Below are 24,814 nucleotides of genomic sequence, written 5' to 3'. Positions count from 1 at the left end.
GTGACTACCGGGGAGAGTCGGGGTAGTGACTACCTGGGGGGACAACATGGCATCTGATGGCACTGGGGGGACGACATGGCATCTGATGGCACTGGGGGGACGACATGGCATCTGATGGCACTGGGGGGACGACATGGCATCTGATGGCACTGGGGGGACGACATGGCATCTGATGGCACTGGGGGGACGACATGGCATCTGATGGCACTGGGGGGACGACATGGCATCTGATGGCACTGGGGGGACGACATGGCATCTGATGGCACTGGGGGGACGACATGGCATCTGATGGCACTGGGGGGACGACATGGCATCTGATGGCACTGGGGGGACGACATGGCATCTGATGGCACTGGGGGGACGACATGGCATCTGATGGCACTGGGGGGACGACATGGCATCTGATGGCACTGGGGGGACGACATGGCATCTGATGGCACTGGGGGGACGACATGGCATCTGATGGCACTGGGGGGACGACATGGCATCTGATGGCACTGGGGGGACGACATGGCATCTGATGGCACTGGGGGGACGACATGGCATCTGATGGCACTGGGTGGGGACAACTGAATGCATTGGGGGAGTGGAGCTGATGGCACTGGGGGGGGGGGAAGAAGGGTGTTGGGGACTGATGGGGGGGGGGGGTCTATTAATTCATTTTTACTTATTAGAGCACTTGATTAAAATAAAATCGGTAGAATACTCGATTACTAAAATAATCGTTTACTTCAGCCCTAACTTGGACCAAAAGACGAGAATTTCTTAATATAGCGTATGAAAAAGAGTTTTCAAAACTGCATAATCCCTTAAAAATAGATAATTAGATTACTGGAGAGATGTTAGAAGACACCAATGGTCCACGAGATCCCTGAACAAAGAGACCGTGGTGGGGAACCCCTCAATACTGGGTTGGACATCTTCATAACTTGGTATACCTAGTAAAGCACTTATGAGATCAATAGCAAATGGACAGCAAAATTGTGGCACTGGCTACTCCAAGGAAGACGTGCAAGTATCTTCATTGACTGTTATGGACCCTTGATTCTGGAAATTGTGGGCCCAAGTTCAAAGACGCCCACCAACACACATCGTAGGTAGTAAAAAACTGCTCTACAACTGTCCATAAGTCCACAAAGAATGATCAGGACAATGGAGGAGAAAGAAAACAATAGGAAACACAAGTTCACAGTGCAGAGCAAAAATATCTACCAAAGGTCTTTGAGAAGCTGAAGAGCAGCAGTGCTCAGGACCATACACTGCAGTATACGCTGCGTCTGTGGTCCCTTACAGAACATATATATCGCTGCCACCTGGAAATAGACTTTCTATAAACATCCGATCAGCTCACCTTGGATAACAAGCGTATAGTTATAGCAGACAGGAAGGGGGATGAGAGATCAAGGAGGAGACCAGGAAGCAGTGCGGGTGTCAGGAACAGACTGAGGTCTAACCACTAATGAGCACTTCTATCCCACAGCCAACCCGACACAATCCATGGCACCATATCACCGGGAGAGCTGCATTAGTGTGTATACAGATATCTGCTAACCATTATATACTGTGTACATTACCAGTGTATATACAGATACCGCTCATCATTATATACCGTGTATATTATCAGTGTATATACAGATACCTCTCATCATTATCTACTGTATACATTACCAGTGTATATACAGATACCTCTCACCATTATATACCGTGTACATTATCAGTGTATATACAGATACCTCTAATCATTATATACCGTGTACATTATCAGTGTATATACAGATACCGCTCATCATTATATACTGTGTACATTATCAGTGTATATACAGATACCGCTCATCATTATATACCGTGTACATTATCAGTGTATATACAGATATCTGCTCATCATTATATACCGTGTACATTATCAGTGTATATACAGATACCGCTCATCATTATATACCGTGTACATTATCAGTGTATATACAGATATCTGCTCATCATTATATACCGTGTACATTATCAGTGTATATACAGATACCTCTCATCATTATATACCGTGTACATTATCAGTGTATATACAGATACCGCTCATCATTATATACTGTGTACATTATCAGTGTATATACAGATACCGCTCATCATTATATACCGTGTACATTATCAGTGTATATACAGATATCTGCTCATCATTATATACCGTGTACATTATCAGTGTATATACAGATACCTCTAATCATTATATATACCATGTACATTATCAGTGTATATACAGATACGGCTCTCATAGTGGGTATATTACATTTTTTTCCGTTGCACTTGCTTTATGTCCTAACACAACCCTCACAACCATTTGCCAACCAAGTCTCAGAAAAAAAAAAAAGAAGAAGAAGAAGCCGGGTCGCACCAGACAATCACATCGCGTCCCTCCTTTCGCTGCGCGCAAGTTTTAGTCCTCATTCTCTCTCGCCAAACTTTTCGTCCCCCCAAACGAGATGTGGCAGATCCCTGGCACCAATGTTTCTTTGGCAGCAGAGGATAATTAAAAAGAAAAAATAATTATGAGGAAAAAAAAAAACACTAGTTATGCACATGGCAACCAGCACCCTGTCAGCCAATGGGATGGCGGCGGTGGCTGGAGCGCGTTCTGGAGGCTGGCTATGGCTTGGTATATTTAGAAGGCCTGACTCACAGCTTGTTTACAGTACAGATCTCCAGATGGACTCGTGGAAAGCACAATCCACTGCAGGGAAAATATACCGATATATTACTGCTTTTTCGCATCTCAATATAAAGGCGCTGTTAACTCTTTGCATGCTCTCCCAGGGCTGAAATACCATGACTACACAATAAACAGTTAAAAGCCTAGCAGAGCAGCACAGACAGCCCGACCCCGGGTCTACAGGATGGGACCCACGTCAGTCCCGGGTCTACAGGGATGAAAGATTACGACCCGGCTCCTTAATAAACACTTCTCCACATGCCTGAAAATCAGTGTAATGAATGATATAAATGGAGCCGTGCAGCTTCTCCATGGAAATTCTTGGCATAGCGCAACCGTGCAATCTGTTCACCGAGCAGAGGAGAAGATAGCAGCTTGTGGGATCTGGATTAATGTATGGATCAGCGCCGCGTCTTACAGCAAAGAGTACAAGTGCTCAGTACTGGTCCCTTAATCTGGCACGGTGCTGGATGATCAAGCGGGTCAAGAAGCTGTCCTGGGACGCTCGGAGTGGAGGAACTAATCACCCGGGTCCTACGTGTCCTGCCTGGAAGCTCGGAGGTTGCGGTCCGGTGCTGCCTCTGCTAAACTGCCTGTGCAAACACTACATCACATTTCAAGGCGGCCACCCACATTAAGGACCCATGCACACCACTGTATCTTTGGATCGGCAAAAACTGCAGATCGGCTGCATCCGTACGTCCATTCAGCAGAAATAAAAAAGATAGAAGATGTCCTATCCTTGTCCGTTTTGCAAACAAGAATAGACATTTTTAACACAGGGCGGGACATGTGGAACGGGAAAATGTGGAATGCACATGGCTGACCATGACCTCCCGCCACCACTCTGGTTGCTATCCTGCAGTGATGATGCAGCCCATCACCGGCTACTGGGGATAGCCAAACGCTGTAGTAGGCAGAGAAGAAAAGGCACATTGTATGTCAGGTACTATACCCATACAGCATGGAATTAGAAACCAGCCAATGCATTAATAACTACCCGCACGAGTCCAGACCAGACATGCCCACTACAGTGCCGAAAAGCAGTGACAAAATCTGGATTCTGACATGGCTACGTCACAGATTTAAGGCAAAATCCGCAAAGGAAATCATCTGCTCATGTGGACCCAGCCTAGAATGATGATCAAGTAATCCAAGATGCCAAGGCTGAAGGAGATGGCTTAGGCCTCATGCACATAACCATATCCGCTTTGCGGTCCCTAAACTGCGTATCCGCAAAACACGGTTCCCGGCCGTTTGTGTCCCACATTTCCCATTCCTGCATTATAGTAAAATAATTATTTGTGTCCCTAAAATGGACAAGAATAGGACATGTTCTATCTTTTTTGTGGGATGGCGGAATGGACATATGGATGCAGACAGCACCTGGTGTGCTTGCGACTTAATACAGATTGGATGCGGACCAAGGCCTAAGGCCTCATGCACACGACTGCATTTTCGGTCCGTATCCGATCTGCATTTGTTTGTCATTTCAATGGGGCCCGCACAAAATGCAGACAGCACGTTGCGTGCTTTCCGCATCTATAAGTCCGTTCCGCCATCCCACAAATAAGATGTCCTATTATTTTCCATTCTGTGTACAAGAATAGACATTTATAGAATAGTGCATAACGGGAAAGTGCGGGACATAAACCGCTGGCATCCATGTTTTGCGGGTAATTCACACGGTGCAGATTACATGCAAAAAAACAGCAGCGTAATACAGCATTATTAGAAAAAAAACTTAATACTTTGCTTTTTACTTAGGTGTGGAAATTGAGCTGCCGTGCGCCTTTTGATATCTGCAACATAGGGGTGGGTGATATGGCCTAAAATCTATATTGCGATATAATTTTAAGCATGTGCGATATATTCCATTTTATTTATTTTTTTTGGGGGGGGGGGGGTGTTAAACTTTTTTTTTTTTACTTTTTATTTAATAACTCCTAGCCTCCTTAGGGGCCACAACCCTTGTCCTATTCACCCTAATAGAGCTCTATCAGGGTGAATAGGACTTTACACTCTCTCTGCTGCCCTGTGCATAGTACACACAGCAGCAGGGAGCTGACCATGGCAGCCGAAGCTTCAGTAGCGTCCTGGCTGCCATGGTAACCGATCGGAGCCCTAGGATTACACAGCTGGGGCTCTGATCAGAAGCTGCCACCCTGGGGCCACTGCCACCAATGATTTAATCGTGTGGAGGGGGGGGGGGGGGGGGAGGCCCCACAATTAATATAATACTTAGACGAGGAGGGAGTAGAAGGGAGGGACTGTGGCCACAGTCCCTCCCCTCCTCCTCCTCATTGGTGGCGCAGTGGCCACAGTCCCTCCCCTCCTACTCCCCTCCTTATCAAGGGCTATTTAGGGGTGAGTTTTTTTTATTTGGTAAGCTGGATAGCCACTTTAAAGGGCTTCTCCGGGCTTTTAATACTGGAGAGCCATCGTCAGGATAGGTCATCAATATCAGATTGGAAGGGGTCCGACACCCGGCACCCCCGCCGATCAGCTGTATGAAGGGAAGGCAATAGGCATGCACAGTGTGAACGTGCCCTTCTCTCTTCCCACTCGCTATAGACATAGCAGCAGCGGGCAGGAAAAGAGAAGGGAGACGGCACTCACATCTTCCCATACAGATGATTGGTGGGGTGCCGGGTCTCAGTCCCCTTCCAATCTGATATTGATGGCCTATTCTGAGGAGAACCTCTTTAAGGATAGGTTCACACCTCCATTTAACTGATCCGGCAGAGAAAAGCCTGAAACAGTTTTCCCGATACCGCCATTCACTGCTGGACCCCTTCGACAATAATAGGGTCCGGACGCTTTATGGCATGAGTGTCTGTTTTTGGCATGACAAAAATCGTTGCATGCAAAGGTTTTTGTCCGGCTGCTTTTTGGCACTTATGCCAGAAAGCAACCGAAACCCAGTCTGTTCCCATTATAGTAAAGGGGGTCCAGCTAGGGCTAAAACGATTACTCAATTAAATAGAGTAACTGGACACAAAAAAAAATTATCATTCATTTGTGTCATGTGACCGCGGAGCATGAGTGAAGCGCTTGCTATTACCCACCTGCCCGCACAGCGCTGCACTGTATCCTGACAAATTTTCAGGACATAGTGCGCTGTGTGATGTGTTCCGAAGAAGAAGATAGAAGATCTCTGGAGTGTCGGCAGTGCAGGGGTAAGTAATAGTATTTTATTTCACTGGCGCTGGGGACTTCTGGCTAGGAGGGGGAGATGGTGGCACAGGGGGTAGGGAGTCTGATGGCGCTGCTGGGTGGGGGGACGGACCTGATGGCAATGGGGGGAGGGGGGGGGGGAGAGAAGCCTGATGGCACTGGAGGGTGGTGGGGAGGAGAGAAGCCTGATGGCACTGGAGGGGGGGGGGGGGAAGCAGCCTGATGGCACTGGAGGAGGGGGGGGGGGGAAGCAGCCTGATGGCACTGGAGTGGGCATGGGGATCTGATGATGGCATTTGGGTGGGGTCTTATGAGTTTTTATAAAATATATACATTGAGGTTTTTTTGTTATTAGAGTACTCGATAAATCATTGGATTAATCGATAGAATACTTGATTATTAAAATAACCAATAGCTGCAGCCCTAGGTCCAGCGGTGAACGGCGATTTCTGCCAGAACAGCCTGCTAGATGAGTGAAATAGATGTATGAACCTACCCTTATACAAACCTGCATGTGGACAATCTAAACCTCAATATATTGCCCCTCGAGTGCCTTTGTACTGCCACACAGCCCTGGGGATAAGCAGCCAGTCCGCATTCCGTTCAAGGTGATGCTGCCAGAAGCGGGCACATGATGCGGATGATCTGGTGCTGGTGAATGTAGAACAAGGTGAGTCAGGGCTCGGAGAAGAGCGAGGGAACTTCACATGGATTCTGTTTGCACAGCATACTTGGCTACAGGAGATATTTTTCTCTAGGAGCTGGAGGGTGGCCAAAAATACCCAAGAATGGGCTGTGCAGAGTTCTGCGCTGTCAATGCTGTGTAACTCTTGTGCTGCCAGGAGGCGCACATCGCCAGGCACCGAAACTGCTCAGTGGAATCACTGAATTACTTTCATAGCCTCTGGGATCCTCCACTGTTTCCAAAAACAAGGGGCCCTTAGTGCTCCTTGTCCTGGTTTCAAGCCAATAACAGGGGCTGTCCCATTCCATAGATTTCAGTGGGGGTGTAGGCAATAGCAGAACGTGCCACCTGTAAGCCACAGGCCTCGTTTCTAAGCTGCGGCCAGACACATTTTAGTAACTCATAAGGTTCTGCTGATGTTGAGTTTTACCACTACGTCCACTAACCGTTTCCATAGGGCTCCACTGACCTGACGTACGCCAAAAGAGCATCCGTCTACCACCATACCCGTGCTTTCCGTTGTACCAATCTGAGAATCCAAACCTTCCCAGCGCCAAGAGTTCCCTTGTGCTGCACCAGTTCTCTGGAACGCACTACCCCGGACAGCCAGGTCCTCAACTTTAGGCACATCCTAAAAACACACATCCCTGTAGGGTGTCCTATCATCTGACTGTTCTCCAGTGACCCCTTATTATACAGTACTCCCACACTCCATATCTGAGCACAGATGCTGGTGACCGCCTATTATGGCAGCAGATGTGGATCTGATGTGTTACTGAATGGAATGACTTGGGGCCACATCTAAGGCCACGTCCACATTTCCGTTTTTCACTGACGTGTGCTGTCCGCATTTTCCACAAACAGCACACGTACCTATTGATTTGAATGTGTCTGTTCACACAAGTATTTTTTTTTACTGACTGTGGGTCAGTAAAAAAAATTTTTTTTTAAATCACGGAGACGTGCACTACCTTGGTCCATGATGCAGATCGAACACAACCATTGAAGTCTATGGGTCTGTGAAAATCAGACACAACACGGATCAGATGGCATCCGTTTTTCAGTGAAGACTAGGATAGGAGATGCTCTGGAATTTAATTTTCAGCTGAGCAACACCTGTGGATTACAGATGACTCCACAGAGGCTAAAAAAGGGACACACGGACCAAACAGGGATCCATCACGGATGAAACAAGGACACTTTTTCATGGACTTGAAAATGACATGGAAATGTGGACAAGGCCTAAGGGTGTAATCTAAATCCCCCTATCCCTGGTCTTCAGCCTTTCACAGCTACATGGGTCAATACAAGCATCAAGCTGAGGTCAAATCCGCAGCAGAGGGTCAAATCCAGTAGTCAGGCATGGATCAGTACATGGGCAAACCGACAGAAGAATGGCACGCCTTTGCAGGGAACCAGAAAGGCTAGACAACCTATTGCTAATGCACCCTCTTAAAGGCTAGACCACCTATCGCTCGGGCACCTCCCAGAGGGGAAGCTGCCTTCAATACCACAAGGAGGCTAGCCATAGGCTGGACAGATTTCGGGTATGAGCTGGACCTCCAAGAACCAGAGAGAGTGCAAGTGCCCTAAGATGGCTGCACCGGTGTACAAAATAAAGCACTTTTACCTTTTGTGTCACCACGTCTCCTAATAGAGTGCAACCTTTAGCTAGCATGGCGCTCACACCTATTGTCTGTATTCATTTAACGTTTTTGACTGATGCTTAGAATATCAATATCAGAATGGCCACCTGATAAAATAAAAAATAAAAGTCAGTAGCAAAAAAAAAAAAAAAAAATATGATTGTGTGTCCTGTCTTTCATATTCCCACAGGTGTGTTAAAAAAATAAATAAATAAATAAATAGCCACTAAAACCACTAAAGTGAAGAAAAATGGCAGCAACAACCTAAATTCAAACCCAACCAACCTCAAGGTAGTATCGGGAGGAAAACTGCAAAGACTAACCAAAATTGGGTGGTCTTCGCGGTGGCATCACTGGCAGGATCACAGCTGACCCTCCACTGCTTTCAACCTCTAACGCAAAGGTTGAAATCGGCAGTATAAAGTGACTGCTGCAGGTTCAAAGCTTCCAGCAGAAGGCAGTTCACACACACATTTTTTTTATCAATGGGACACAGTAGCTTTAGGCCTCATATACACGGCCCTATCTTTTTTGCAGTCTGTAAACAGCGGTTATGCAAAACATGGATGCCGGCCGCGTGCGCTCCGCACTATTGTAGAAATGCCTATTCTTGTCCGCAATATGGACAAGAATAGGACATGTATGCTTTCTGCGAAGCCACGGAACGGACATGGGCAGTATACGGTGTGCTGCCTGCATCTTTTGCGGCCCCATAGAAGTTAATGGGTCTTCATTCAATCTGCAAACCCAAAAGAGACAGCGGTCGCCAGTGAACGTGTGTAAGGGGGAGTCACGAGAGACAGCGGTCGCCAGTGAACGTGTGTAAGGAGGAGTCACGAGAGACAGCGGTCGCCAGTGAACGTGTGTAAGGGGGAGTCACGAGAGACAGCGGTCGCCAGTGAACGTGTGTAAGGGGGAGTCACGAGAGACAGCGGTCGCCAGTGAACGTGTGTAAGGGAGTCACGAGAGACAGCGGTCGCCAGTGAACGTGTGTAAGGGGGAGTCACGAGAGACAGCGGTCGCCAGTGAACGTGTAAGGGGGAGTCACGAGAGACAGCGGTCGCCAGTGAACGTGTGTAAGGGGGAGTCACGAGAGACAGCGGTCGCCAGTGAACGTGTGTAAGGGGGAGTCACGAGAGACAGCGGTCGCCAGTGAACGTGTGTAAGGGAGTCACGAGAGACAGCGGTCGCCAGTGAACGTGTGTAAGGGGGAGTCACGAGAGACAGCGGTCGCCAGTGAACGTGTAAGGGGGAGTCACGAGAGACAGCGGTCGCCAGTGAACGTGTAAGGGGGAGTCACGAGAGACAGCGGTCGCCAGTGAACGTGTAAGGGGGAGTCACGAGAGACAGCGGTCGCCAGTGAACGTGTGTAAGGGGGAGTCACGAGAGACAGCGGTCGCCAATGAACGTGTGTAAGGGGGAGTCACGAGAGACAGCGGTCGCCAGTGAACGTGTGTAAGGGGGCGTCACGAGAGACAGCGGTCGCCAGTGAACGTGTGTAAGGGGGAGTCACGAGAGACAGCGGTCGCCAGTGAACGTGTGTAAGGGGGAGTCACGAGAGACAGCGGTCGCCAGTGAACGTGTGTAAGGGGGAGTCACGAGAGACAGCGGTCGCCAGTGAACGTGTAAGGGGGAGTCACGAGAGACAGCGGTCGCCAGTGAACGTGTAAGGGGGAGTCACGAGAGACAGCGGTCGCCAGTGAACGTGTAAGGGGGAGTCACGAGAGACAGCGGTCGCCAGTGAACGTGGAAGGGGGGAGTCACGAGAGACGGCGATCGCCAGTGAAGGTGGAAGGGGGGAGTCAAAAGAGACAGCAGTCGCCAGTGAATGTGTATGGCCGGCTTCAGGGTGTGTACTTTAGATGACATCTTTATACCCTAAACAGTCTTCCGTTTTACACCAGCACCCCCTGATTGCAGTAAAAGGTGCGGTATTTGCGCTGCACCCGCTTCATGTGGCCGTACCCCAATATATCCAGGCTTGATTACGTCTTGGTTTCATTGGGCAGGCTTAAAGGGGTTTTACCATCTCAGACATTGGTGGCATATCCTAGCAATACACCACCAATGTCAGATGAGACGAAACCCACACCCATCTCCAGAGTGGACCCCCGAAAGTGCAGGAGAGCACACTGCACATGCGCAGCGTACGCTCCACTCATTTCTATGAGAGTCCTGAAAATAGCTGAGCGAACTCTTATTTTTGGAAGTTCCATAGAAGTAAATGAACGACGCACCGCGCACATGCCTTCCGTTAACTTCGGGGATCCTGTTCTGGGGATAGGAGCGAGTCCCAGGGGTGGTAGTGGCAGCATAGCCTAGCGATATACCAACAACATCTGAAGTGAGACAACGCCTTTAAATATTGATAATCGGTCCTTAGATCAAGTTCATGGGTCACACGGCCTTAATGCAACTCAGTCCAATTCAAGTCACTGGGAATAAGCTGCAATACCAGGCACTGCCACTACACAATGGACAGCGCTGTGCCTGGTATAAGTGAGGAGGCCACAGTGCTTCTCATCAGTGGGGGTGCCAAAAGTTTAACCCCACCAATCTGATATTGATCAGTCATCAATATTTACAGCCTACAGAAACCCCTTAGAGATCAGGGAAGCCTCCATAACTACATTCTGCATTTGAGGCCAGGTCTGGACACCTACAGCTGGGCATATTTATTTATTTATTTTAAGGGTGGGTTTACACATGGCGTAAAGACTGTGGATTCTCTGTATCGGAATGTGATGCGAAAAATCCACAGCGTTTTACAGTACAGGTAAAGCGGTTGAGATTTTAGAAATGTCATCCACACCCTGCGTAAACCCGACTTCTGCTGGAAGCTTTGAATTTGCAGCACATCAGTTTATGCTGCGGCTTTCAATGCAGAGGATGAAAGCAGTGGAGGGTCCGCTGTGATCCCGAGGCCTCATGCACACGGCCGTTCACTTGAATGAGTCCGCAATCCGGAGCTGCTTCCGCACCGCAAAAAAAATAGAATATGTTCTATTTTTTTTACGGTGCAGACAAATCACGGACCCATTCAAATTGAATGGGTCTCGATCCGTCCCGGCCGCTGCGCGGATGTCGCCTGTGCATTGGGGACTGCAAATTGCGGTCCCCAATGCACGGAAAGTCCGCACAACGGCCGTGTGCATGAGGCCTAAAGGTGATGCTGCTGCAAAAAACACCCAATTTTGGTCAGTCTTTTCCTCCCGATACCACCCTGAAGTTAGGTTTACTCATAAGTTTTTTTGATGGCGTTCTTAGTGGCTATTTTTATAAAAAAAATTGCACCTATGTTTTCTGGTGCTTTTTTCTGCGGCAAAAACACAAGTTTTAGATGTTAGATGACGCTCTATGGCAAATCTGAAACGCAGGAGACAGTCATATTTGCTACTGACTTTTTTTTCACAACATGGAGTTAAGGTTTGCAGAAATCCACGCACAACCCCATATAAATGTAAGGATCTTCAGTCACTGAAATCACTGCAATATGTGATCATTACCTTAAGGCCTCATGCACACGACCGGTTTTTTTTACGGTCCGCAAAAACGGGGTCCGTAGGTCCGTGATAGTTTTTTCGTCCGTGGGTCTTTCTCTTTCTGAAAAAAAAGTCGTTTTGGTGTCCGCCTGGCCGTGCGGAGCCAAAACGGATCCGCCCTGAATTACAATGCAAGTCAATGGGGACGGATCCGTTTGACGTTGACACAATATGGTGCAATTTCAAACGGATCCGTCCCTATTGACTTTCAATGTAAAGTCTGGAGTCTCTTTTATACCATCGGATCGGAGTTTTCTCCAATCCGATGGTATATTTTAACTTGAAGCGTCCCCATCACCATGGGAACGCCTCTATGTTAGAATATACTGTCGGATATGAGTTACATCGTGAAAACTCATATCCGACAGTATATTCTAACACAGAGGCGTTCCCATGGTGATGGGGACGCTTCTAGTTAGAATATACTACAAACTGTGTACATGACTGCCCCCTGCTGCCTGGCAGCACCCGATCTCTTACAGGGGGCCGTGATCAGCACAATTAACCCCTCAGGTGCCCCTCCCCAGTTTGAATATCATTGGTGGCCAGTGTGCGGCCTCCCCCGCCCCCCCCCCTCCCTCTATTGCATTAATAACATTGGTGGCCAGTGTGCGGCCTCCCCCGCCCCCCCTCCCTCTATTGCATTAATAACATTGGTGGCCAGTGTGCGGCCTCCCCCGGCCCCCCCTCCCTCCCTCTATTGCATTAATAACATTGGTGGCAGTGTGCGGCCTCCCCCGGCCCCCCTCCCTCCCTTTTTTGCATTAATAACACTGTGCCACCAACGTATTAATACAATAGAGGGAGGAAGGGGGGGGGGGGGGGCGGGCGCACACTGTGCCACCAATGTTATTATTACAATAGAGGGAGGGGGGGGGGGCCGCACTGGCCACCAATGAAATTTAAACTGGGGAGGGAGGGGGGTCTGCCCCCTGCTGCCTGGCAGCCCCGGATCTCTTACAGGGGGCTATGATACGCACAATTAACCCCTTCAGGTGCAGCACCTGAGGCGTTAATTGTACGGATCACAGCCCCCTGTAAGAGATCGAAGTGAAAACTCAGCTCTAAAAAAGCTTTTATGCAGACGGGTCTTCAGATCCGTCTGTATGAAAGTAACCTACGGACACGGATGCCAATCTTGTGTGCATCCGTGTTCTTTCACGGACCCATTGACTTGAATGGGTCCGTGAACCGTTGTCCGTCAAAAAAATAGGACAGGTCCTATTTTTGGGACGGACAGGATACACGGATCGCGAAAAAAAAAGGAAAACGGCACAGCGGCCACGGATGCACACAATGGTCGTGTGCATGAGGCCTAAGGGTCCATTTACACGTCCGTATGAATGGTCCGGATCCGTTCCGCAACATTGCGGAACGGATCCGGACCCATTCATTTTCAATGGGACTGGAAAAGATGCAGACCCGCATTTCCGGTCCATGGCTCCGCAAAAAATAGAGCATGTCTTAATCTTGTCCGCAGGTATCAGGGGGGTGCAGCCAATAGCAGGGGGTGGCAGGAAAAGACCTCCCTAGAGTCACCCGCGATTCTAGGAAGGCATATCCTCGTTGCTGCCTGCAACTGGTTGCTCCCTTCCGTCGCCGGATATTTTGATCCGCTTCACAGGGAGATGCAGCGGCAGTCGTGCATGGATCCGGGGCAACGCAGGTGACGGGAGTAGGCAAGTATAATGTAAATGAGGGGCCCCAGCATTGGGGAGGATCTTTTAGACTTCGGATATAAAGGGGTTGCCCCATCTCACACTTTGGGGGGTGGGGGGGCATATCGTTAGGATATGCCCCAATGTCTGATAGAGGGGGGACCTGCACCTATCTCTAGAACAAGGCCCCAAAGCGAACAATGGCGTACCGCACAAGTGCAGCCCCCTTCTATGCGAATGCTGCAAATACCTAAGCGATAGCTCGGCTATTTCCAGAACTGCCACAGAGGTGAATGGAGAGGTGAATGGAGAGGCAACTGCGCGTTTCACATCTATGGGAGTTCTGGAAATAGCCGTGCGCACTTGATCAGCTCTTTTCAGAACTCCCATAATGGTGAACGCATGCGCAGTACGTTATCCTTCGCTTTGGGTGCACAGTTCTAGAGTTAGGTGCGGGGCCCCGGGGACATTGGTGGCATATCCTAGCGATGCCACCAAAGTGCGGGATGGGCCAACCGCTTTAACACACGTGTGGAAAATATGAATATAGGCAAGTTATTGGAAAATCTGCGCCACATTTACACCGCTTGAAGCCATGCCTCCTCGTAAGCGAAGACTACTCTCCCAACAGAATGCCGCTGCGGTCCAGAAAGGACATGTAATTAAAAACTTCCATCATTATCATCTTTTGAAACACGCCGGGGCACATTGGCATAAACTTAGACAGGCTGTCTGTCCTCCAAACAGGTCATCAACACCAGATCGGTGGTGGTCTGAAATCCGGCAGCCCCATCCATTGCCTGCGCAGGAAACTAAACAGTCAATGGAGCCGGAGGATCCCCCCCGACCGTGTACTGCGGCTCCGTGGTCTGATAGTGATGGCCTATCCTCCAGGGACATCATCAATATGCAAAAGCTGGAATTTGGGGTATGGTCACACACGGCAGATGCAGCTTTTCGACACAGTGTAACAGCAGCAAAGTGGATGAGATCTTAAGGGTCAGAGAGTTTTGGTAAAACTTTTGATAGGTTGGGGTCTGGGCGCTGAGACCCCCAACGATGGCTAGAACGAGGAGACTACTTGCACCCCCATTATAGGCTTGCAGATTCCATTGCCAGATAAAATAGGAGGAAAACCCACCGAGCCCCAACCAGAGTCATCAGGGTCCGTTCATTCACATCGTTTGACTAAAACGGCACTTCCTACAAGAAGTGAACACAGCACGGCCTTACAGGACGCTGTGCCGTTCCTCTGTTATTCCTGTTAGAAATTTAGAAATCAATTGACTACTCTGTGTTTACCATGTCAAACGGGTGTGTCCTTACACAGTCAGCATAAGACTGTGCAGAGACACCCCTCCAACTGGGAACACCCACTGTCAATTTATTCATAAAATTTCTAGCAGGAATAACAGAGTAACGGCACTATACAGAGTTTTGGGCATTCCCACATTAATGAGCAATTAGTCAGCCTTTCTTCCCATCTTAGCGGGGTCCAATACTACACACTTGTATAACGACAGCCAGGTCAAGCCTGGACAGCATCCCAGACCTCCTTCTCTTAAAGGGGTCACCCGACAATTCATTTATTTAAATAAATATAAAAGACTCCGCTTCTATCAGGTCCTGTGGTACCTACTAAAAGGAATGACAGAATGGAATGCCCATAGACTTTAACAAGAAAGTGGAATGCCCATAGAGAATGGAAATGTAATATTTGAATTAGAGACAAAACCATGTGACATATCTATTATTTAGCAGGCTTACTCTCCAAGTTCAGTGGGATTATTTAATGTTCAGATTACGTGGAATTATCACTGTTTTCTGCAGAATGACGAGAGGAATGCCCCTAGACTATAATGGGAAGTAAACTATGAGCTCATTTGCAGGTAAATCTGTGTTATGTAGGACATTAACCTTTACCGCAAGTGTTCCCTGGGTAGAGTAGCAGATTGTAAAATGAAAATTACCTTGGATTATAACCGTTTTTTATAGAATGCAAAGGTGATGGAATGCCCATAGGCTATAATGGGAAGTAAAACGTGACTTGGTGCCTGAACCATTCAACACATCAAATAAATCTGTAGCAGGCTTAGGCTAGTTTCACACTAGCGTTCGGCTGTCCGCTCGTGAGCTCCGTTTGAAGGGGCTCACAAGCGGAGCCGAACGCTTCCGTCCAGCCCTGATGCAGTCTGAATGGAGCGGATCCGCTCAGACTGCATCAGTCTGGCGGCGTTCAGCCTCCGCTCCGCTCGCCTCCGCACGGCCAGGCGGACAGCTGAACGCTGCTTGCAGCGTTCGGGTGTCCGCCTGGCTGTGCGGAGGCGAGCGGATCCGTTCAGACTTATAATGGAAGTCAATGGGGACGGATCCGCTTGAAGATGACACCATATGGCTCAATCTTCAAGCGGATCCGTCCCCCATTGACTTTCAATGTAAAGTCTGAACGGATCCGCTCAGGCTACTTTCACACTTAGAAATTTTTCTAAGTTATTAATGCAGACGGATCCGTACTGAACGGATTAATATGATCGGATCCGTTGAGAACGGATCCGATCGAACACTAGTGTGAAAGTAGCCTTACTCTTCAAGTTCAGTGGGGTTATTTAAAATTGAGATTAAGTGGGATTATCAGGTTAATGTCCTACATAACACAGATTTACCTGCAAATGAGCTCATAGTTTACTTCCCATTATAGTCTATAGGCATCCCTTTGTGTCATTCACCCTGGTCATTCTGCAGAAAACATTGATAATTCCACGTAATCTGAACATTAAATAATCCCACTGAACTTGGAGAGTAAGCCTGCTAAATAATTATTAGATATGTCAAATTGTTTTGTCTCTAATTCAAATATTACATTTCCATTATTCTCTATGGGCATTCCATTCTGTCATTCCTCTTGTCATTCCATAGAAACCAATGAAAATCCCACTTAATCTAAAATAATCCCACCGAGTTTGGAGAGTATGTCTGCTAAATATTTATTAGAGAGGTCAAATAGTTTTGTCTCTCATTCAAATATTACATTTCCATTATTCTCTACGGGCATTCCACTGGGTCATTCCTTTTAGCAGCAGGTCCCGCTCCTGTGCCGTGTCTCCCATTCCTTAGGCTTCCAGACAGAGTCCCTTAAACACTTCTGTGACATCCAATCGCCAATGCGGCTGGCACCGGCCACGGGATGATGTGTCGTTTATTTTTATGGATGTTGGACAATCCCTTTAAATCCTTGTCACGCCCTGCAGTGAAATTTTAACCCTTGACACAAATACAGCCACCCCATCTATTGGCCCCATATTTCTTTGGCAAAATATTATTCTGGATCATTTATGTTTTTTTGTTATGCTGTTCCTCTGTTATTGCTACTAGAAGTTTAGGAAAATAATAAGGGGTTGGCCGGCCTAGGCACTCAATACCCCAATGGGGTGTCATAAAAAAAAGACACCTGTCTGCTGCAGGTACATGAGAGGTATGACACAGCCCTCCTGGCAGGCACACGTCACACACAAGCACAGCAGGCGCCCGCAGCACTCACCAGCTCATCTTCCCCGGGATCTACGGACGTTCCCGGTTTCTTTCCTCCTTCTCGTTGTTTACCTTCTGCAACTTCCGGGTTTGTGTCGGTCTCTAGGAAGTTGACATTTCTAGTAACTCTCAGGACGGAAATGACGCAACGTAAAGAGGGCGTGGTTTTTGCCGCGGCTGCAGGTAAGCGTTTCCATAGTGACTGTCATGCGGCAAGTGCGCATGCGTTGCTCTGAAGGCGGGAATTCTCAGCATAGAGGAATGCGCGCGGACCTAGTGGCGTCGTGTTTCTAATGAGTGTGTTCAGGCGTAGCGTCGTCTGAACACACTCATAGTTTCTCATAAAATTACCCTTTTGAAACAGCAAGTTTCATTAAATAAGCCAGAGTAGCTTCTATTACACCAGCCTGACTGTTCAGGAGGGTCCTTGTCTTCCGACATGAGGGCTCCTCAAAGATGAGCAAATCACAGGGGTGTTGGTACTGAGAATATAATATGTGAGACTGGTAGCAGCGCCCCCACAGGTGGAGTGCAGTATTACACCTGTGCCTATTGAAGTCAATTATTTATCGCTGACATATTCCACAGTGCTTTACAGACATTAGCACCACGCAGTCCCCAATGGGGCTCACAATCTAAGCTCCCTATCAGTCTGTCTTTGGAGTGTGGGAGGAAACCGGAGAAACTGGAGAACCCCACACAAGCACAGGGAGAACATACAAACTCCATGCAGATGTTGTCCTTGTTCGGATTTGAACCTAGGACCCCAGCCCTGCAAGACACCAGTGCTAACCACTGAGCCACCGTGCTGCCCAATCAATGGGCTTCTCAGGAATGTGCTCGGTCCTCCAGAGTCAGTGATGCTCCTATTAGCTGATTTATTTTTCGCAAAGAATTAGTGTATTCAAAAATATGGCGTCACCTTATGATGAATAGGGGAGGTCCAACTTCTGAGACGCCCCCACCAGTCCTGAGAATGAAGGGGCTGCATCCCCACCTACGTTTTTCCTGCAAGGGAACTGCAGCGCCAGTTAGACGTAGCGCTAAACCAGCTCTGCACCCCCCCTTCCCCTTTCATGCTGAGGATATGAGGGGGTCCCAGAGGGCACATACTAGCGACACACCATCATTTTATAATCGTGCGGTTTTTGAAGCATATATTGTACGCTGTTGATTTTTCTGGTGTTTTTTAATGCCTTGCTTTTTTATTTTTTATAGGACAGTATGTGCCCCCTGTAATATCACTTCCTCTGAAGAGTAATATGGGGATCTTTTTTTTTTTTTTCAAGCAGGGGGAAAAAAACAATTGATGTCTACGGGACAAAAGCCAGACCTGGAGCACACAGTGATTTCCCCAAAAATTCATTTTGACCCCTAAAAACGCACCTGAAGAGTAAAAAAAGATTGCAAAAAAAGTCTGTCCAGTATTTAATATTTCCCATAGGCTTCTGTGTAACATAGGGAGAAGGCGTTTTTGCCTATAAAAGGCTCCAAAAACCTATGTTTGACACCAACTTAAAGGGGTATTTTAGGGTTGTACCATCTATGGCCTAACCTCAGGATAGACCATCCACAGGTGATCGGCGGAGGTCCAACCCTGGAACTACACGGCTCCGTCCCCTGTGCAGTGTTATTCCTTCTGGAAATGGATGAATGCTTTGATAACTGGGCGTTACCATTGCTCTTGTCCGTAGGATGTGTCCTTACACGGTCTGATACTGTTCCAGATGATTGGACACTGTCAGACTGTGCAGGGACACACCCTTTTCACAAGGAGAATGGTAACACCCAGTAGTCAATTTATTCACACTACCCCTTAGGCTACATGCACACGAACAATGTTTGTTTCCGTGTCCGTTACGTTTTTTTTGCGGATAGGATGTGGACCCATTCATTTCAATGGCTCCGCAAAAAAATGCGGACAGCACACCGTGTGCTGTCCTTATCCGTATGTCCGTTCCGTAGCCCCGCAAAAAAAATAGAACATGTCCTATTCTTGTCCGTTTTAGGCATTGTTACAATTGATCCGCAAAAAAAAAAAACGGATGGCATACTGATGTGACATGTGTCATTTTATGTGGTGATAACTTTAAAACGCTTTTACTTATCCAAGCCATTCTGAGATTGTTTTCTCGTCACATATTGTACTTCATGAAAACTGAGTCAAAAAATTTCATTTTTAGCAAATTTCAATTTCTCTACTTTTATAATAGATAGTACTAACTCCAAAAATAGTTATTACTTTACATTCCCCATTTGTCTACTTCATGTTTGGATCATTTTGTGAATGCTATTTTATTTTTGGGGACGTTAGAAAGCTTAGAAATTTAGAAGCAAATCGTGAAATTTTTCAGAAAATTTCCCAAACCCACCTTTTAAGGACCAGTTCAAAGGTGGGTTACATAATATAAACCACCCAAAATGACCCCAATTTTAGAAACTACACCCCTCAAGGTATTCAAAACTGATTTGACAAACTTTGTTAACCCTTTAGGTGTTCCTCAAGAAATAATGGAGATGAAATTTCAGAATTTCACTTTTTTTGGCAGATTTTCCATTTTAATCAATTTATTTCCACTAACAAAGCAAGGGTTAACAACCAAACAAAACTCAATATTTATTGCCCTGATCCTTGTCATGCCCCACTCTGACGATGTGCGGATGTCGGCCAGGATAGCAGCACGAGTTTAGTGTTTGTTTTGGAGCCGTGCTGGATCCGCCTCTCATCAGGTGCACTGGGTGGGGTCATTAGTTTAAATAGCACACCAGTCCAGTGCTCTGAGCGGATTATAGGAATCATTGTGGTCTTGGAAGGAAGGTTGGCTGTTCCAGCTCAGAAAGATAAGTGTGATTTCTAGTTTGGTTGTTTTGTGTCATCTCTCCCATCCAGGTTCTGTGCGAGCAGGCTGCTCCTATTTCCCCTCTTCACCATCTCAGGGAATTTCGTTTTTTTTCAGCCCAGGCACGGGGACACATCATACCTACCTTTAAGGTCTGAATGTGGGCTGAGCAGTGCAGGAAAAGAGGTCAGGGATTAGCTAGGAGGTGACCCTTCCCCTGTCTCTCTCCCAGAGCCTGGTTGGTGGGTTATCTGTGAGTCTGAGTGCACGCCCGTCGTGACAATCATGTAGTTTACAGAAACACCCCATATGTGGTCGTAAACTGCTGTACGGGCACATGGCATTGCACAAAAAGAAAGGCACGCCATGTGGTTTTTGGAAAGGAGATTTCAGTGGTATAATTTTAAGCTGCCATGTCACATTTGAAGACCCCCTGATGTGCCCCTAGAGTAGAAACTCCAAATGACCCCATTTTGGAAACTACAGGATAAGGTGGCAGTTTTGTTGGTACTATTTTAGGGTACATATGATTTTTGGTTGCTCTATATGACACTTTTTGTGAGGCAAGGTAACAAAAAATTGCGGTTTTGGCGCCATTATTATTTTTTGTTATTTACAACATTCATCTGACAGGTTAGATCATGTGGAATTTTTATAGAGCAGGTTGTTTCAGTTTTACAAATTAAAGCATTTTATTAGCGTCTCCATATTCTGAAAGCCATAGTCTATTTTTATTTTTTGGGCGACTGTCTTATGTAGGGGCTTATTTTTTTTGGTATGAGATGATGGTTTGATTGGTACTATTTTAGGGTACGTATGACTTTTTGATGGCTTGGTATTACACTTGGCTTTTTTGACACACTTTTTATTTTTTGACGGTGTTCACCTGAGGCGTAAGGTCATGTGATATTTTTATATAGCAGGTTCTTACGGACGCGGCGATACTTAATATGTATACCGTACTTTTTTAAATTTATTTAAGTTTTACACAATAAGGCTAGGTTCACACGGGCGTTGCAGGAAAAAATGCGGGTGCGTTACGGGAACATGTGTGATTTTTTTCCCTCGCGAGTGCAAAGCATTTTAATGAGTTTTGCACGCGTGTGAGACAAATCGGCATGTTTGGTACCCAGACCCGAACCCTGACTTTTTCACAAAAGTTCAGGTTTGGGTTAGGTGTTCTGTAGATTTTATTATTTTCCCTTATAACATGGTTATAAGGGAAAATAATAGCATTCTTCATACAGAATGCTTAGTAAAATAGTGATGGAGGGGTTAAAAAATAAAATTTAACTCACCTTAAAGGGGTTCTGCACTTTGTTTAAACTGATGATCTATCCTCTGGATAGTTCATCAGCATCTGACCGGCGGGGTCCAACACCTGGGACCCCTGCTGAACAGTTGTTTGAGAAGGCAGCGACGCTCCGAGAGCACTGCAGCCTTCTCACTGTTTACCGCCGGCCCAGTGACATCACGACTAGTATCACTGGCCTGGGCACGGCTAAGCTCTGTTCACTTGAATGGAGCTTAGCCCCGCCCAAGCCAGTGGATACTAGTCGTGACGTCACTCGGCCGGTGGTAAACAGTGAGAAGGCTGTGGCGCTGCTGCCCTCTCAAACAGCTGATCGGTGGGGGTCCAGGGCGTCAGACCCCCGCAGGTCAGATGCTGATGATCTATCCAGAGGATAGATCATCAGTTTAAACAAACTGCAGAACCCCTTTAATCCGCTTGTTCGCGCAGCCCTTCTTCTCTTCTTTGAGGAAAAGGACCTGTGGTGACGTCACTGCACTCATCAGATGGTCCGTCACATGATCCATCACCATGTTGATGGACCATGTGATGAGCGCAGTGACGTCACCACAGGTCCTTTTCCTCCTGGACAGCAAAGAAAAAGACAGAAGAGAAGCTGAGCTGCGCGAACAAGTGGATGAGGTGGAGTTAAATATATATTTTTTTAACCCCTCCAGCGCTATTGTACTATGCATTCTGTATTAAGAATGCTATTATTTTCACTTATAACCATGTTATAAGGGAAAATAATAATGATCGGGTCTCCATCCCGATCAACTCCTAGCAACCATGCGTGAAAATCGCACCGCATCCGCACTTGCTTGCGATTTTCACGCAGCCCCATTCACTTCTATGGAGCCTGCATTGCGTGAAAAACGCACAAAATAGAGCATGCTGCGATTTTCACGCAATGCACAAGTGATGCGTAAAAATCACTGCTCATGTGCACAGCCCCATATAAATGAATAGGTCCGGATTCAGTGCAGGTTCAATGCTTTCATCATGTTTTAGTGTCTCCATAGTCTGAAAGCCATATTTTTATATATTTTTTGGGTGATTATCTTAAGTAGGGTCTCATTTTTTGCGGGATAAGATGACGGTTTGATTGGTACTATTTTGGGGTGCGTATGACTTTTTGATCGCTTGATATTATACTTTATGTGATGTAAGGTAACAAAAAAATGGCTTTTTTGACACCGTTTTATTTTATTTTTTATGGTGTTCATCTGAGGGGTTAGGTCATGTAGTATTTTATAGAGCATGTTGTTACGGACGCGGAGATACCTAATATGTCTACTTTAATTTTTTTGTAACATTTAACAGGATAAAAGCATTTTTGAAACAAAAAAAAATCATGTTTTAGTGTCTCCATAGTCTGAGCCATAGTCTTTTTATTTTTTGGGCGAATGTCTTAGGTAGGGTATCATTTTTTGCAGGGTGAGATGACGGTTAGATTGGTTCTATTTTGGGGGGCATACTCCTTTTTGATCGCTTGGTGTTGCAGTTTTAGTGATGTAAAGCGACAAAAAAATGTCTTTTTTAGCACAATTTTTATTTTATTTTTCTGACGGTGTTCATCTGAGGGGTTAGTTCATGTGATATTTTTATAGAGCCGGTCAATACACGGACGTGGCAATACTTAATATGTCCCCTTTTTTCCCTATTTTTTACAGTTTATTTTTTACTTTATTTTAGAAAAGGACTTGAAAAAGGGTTTTTACTTGAAACTTTTAATTTGTTTATTATAAAAAAACACTTTTTTTCACTTTTTATATTTGTCCCACTGTGGGACTTCACCTTTTCAGGGTTTGATCCCTGTTTCAATTCAGTACAATACATTCTGAATGAATACATTTGAACGCATTGCACCCACACTGAATCCTGACCCATTCATTTCTATGGGGCTGTGCACACGTGCGGTGATTTTCACGCATCACTTGTGCGTTGCATGAAAATCGCAGCATGCTCCTCTTTGTGCGTTTTTCACGAGAACGCAGGCCCCATAGAAATGAATGGGGTTGCGTGAAAATCGCAAGCAAGTGCGGATGTGGTGCGATTTTCACGCACAGTTGCTCGGATACGATCCGGATGGAGACCCGATCATTATTATTTCCCCTTATAACATGGTTATAAGGGAAAATAATAGCATTCTGAATACAGAATGCATAGTAAAATAGGGCTGGAGGGGTTAAAAAAAATGATAATAATAATTAAACTCACCTAAATCCACTTGTTCGCGCAGCCGGCATCTCTTCTGTCTTCATCTGTGAGCAATAGGACCTTTGATGACGTCACTACGCTCATCACATGATCCATCACCATGGTACAACAAAACACAAAGCGAACCAAGAGAACTACGCCACCCCTGGAGCGCAGTCAAAATTAGAATTTTTTTACACCTAATTCATGTGTAAAAAAGCCTTACCTACATAAATAGGTCCAAAAAAAAAAAAAAAAACAACACAACCAGAATTAGTCTAAAACTGAAAATTGTTCAATGAGGCGCAAATGCCTCCAAAACAGGCGCACTTTCATTAGTAAATGCTCCTAAAAAAATGAGACAGTCTAAAATTAGAGAAATTAGACTAAATCAGGCACAATTAGGCCGGGTTCAGATCACCGTTATGCATTCCGTTATTGTTTTCCGTTATAACGGAATCCATAAGACGGAAATCAAAACGGAAACCTTTAAGAGGCATTCTGTTTTGATCCGTCATAAGGCTACATTCACACGAATGTATTTTGTTTCTGTGTCCGTCCCATTTTTTTTGCGGCTAGGATGCGGACCTATTTATTTCCATGGTCCGCAAAAATTGCTGTCTGCATCCGTACGTCCATTCCGTAGCCCCGCAAAAGAGATAGAACATGTCCTAGTTGTCCGTTTTGAGGACAAGAATAAGCATTGTTACAATGGATCTGAAATAAAATGCCATGCGGATGTCATCTTTTTTTTTTTTTTTGCGGATCATCAATTTGTGGACCGCAAAACACATACGGTCGTGTGAATCTAGCCTAATAGAAGTCTATGGGCAAGCATAACAGATCCGTTATGCAGGACGGAAAGCAAAGTCCTGTCGACAGTCCGTTATGCGTGCCCATAGACCTCTATTATGACGGATCAAATTTCCGTCTTATGGATTCCGTTATTTTCCATTATAACCTTATTATATTTGTACCTCCAGTGGGTCCGCAAATTTTTTTTGGATGCAACAGGGAGGGTATCCGTATTTTGGGGTCGTGTGCATGAGCCCTTACTGACTCTTTTTTTACTTGCTGTCCTTATATTAGTCCCTGTGTGGGCACACTCGGTATATTGTGTCTTGCTTGCCCCCTTCTCCAGTGTCACCTTCGTCCCCTAGGGTCACTCGCCCGTCCCTCCAACCCCCTTTCCACCAACCAATTGTGGCCTGTCCGTACCCTGTGGATGGACGCCGCATTACTTCATTACGTCAGCAGTGGTGTCACCCGGATCTGCCTTACAGGACACAACCCCATTGAGAACAGGGAGGCGCACTTTACCAGACCTTCCTTCTCCGTCATTGTGCCCGCATAGGATATCATTTAGGTTTCTGACATTGTAACGTCTCTGATCCCGCGCTCTCCGTTTTTCCAGCTATGCACCTGCTCACATTCCCATGCACACATCTTCTACACATTCTAGACACAAATGTTAATTATTCGAGTTCTCTTCTTGTGCCGTTTGCTTCTGTTGCCATGGTAACTCTGATCTGTTTACCTCACTTTCGCTG

At 46.4% G+C, this 24,814-nt stretch overlaps 1 protein-coding gene across 1 annotated transcript in view; it reads right to left on the bottom strand.

Moving 5' to 3' along the window:
• Window positions 1-17,062, bottom strand: part of BIN3 (bridging integrator 3) — a 53,042-nt gene extending 35,980 nt beyond the window's left edge. Inside the window, exon 1 of the mRNA XM_044282968.1 lies at window positions 16,945-17,062. Within this exon, the coding sequence (XP_044138903.1) occupies window positions 16,945-16,952 (8 nt within the window). The 5' untranslated portion in view covers window positions 16,953-17,062. The remainder of the gene's footprint in view (window positions 1-16,944) is intronic.
• Window positions 17,063-24,814: the final 7,752 nt, after the last annotated feature.

Source organism: Bufo gargarizans, chromosome 2 (genome assembly GCF_014858855.1).
Source record: "Bufo gargarizans isolate SCDJY-AF-19 chromosome 2, ASM1485885v1, whole genome shotgun sequence".
Classification (NCBI taxonomy): domain Eukaryota; kingdom Metazoa; phylum Chordata; class Amphibia; order Anura; family Bufonidae; genus Bufo; species Bufo gargarizans.
Note: the sequence above shows the minus strand (reverse complement) of the source record. Positions and strands in the feature narration are given on the sequence as shown.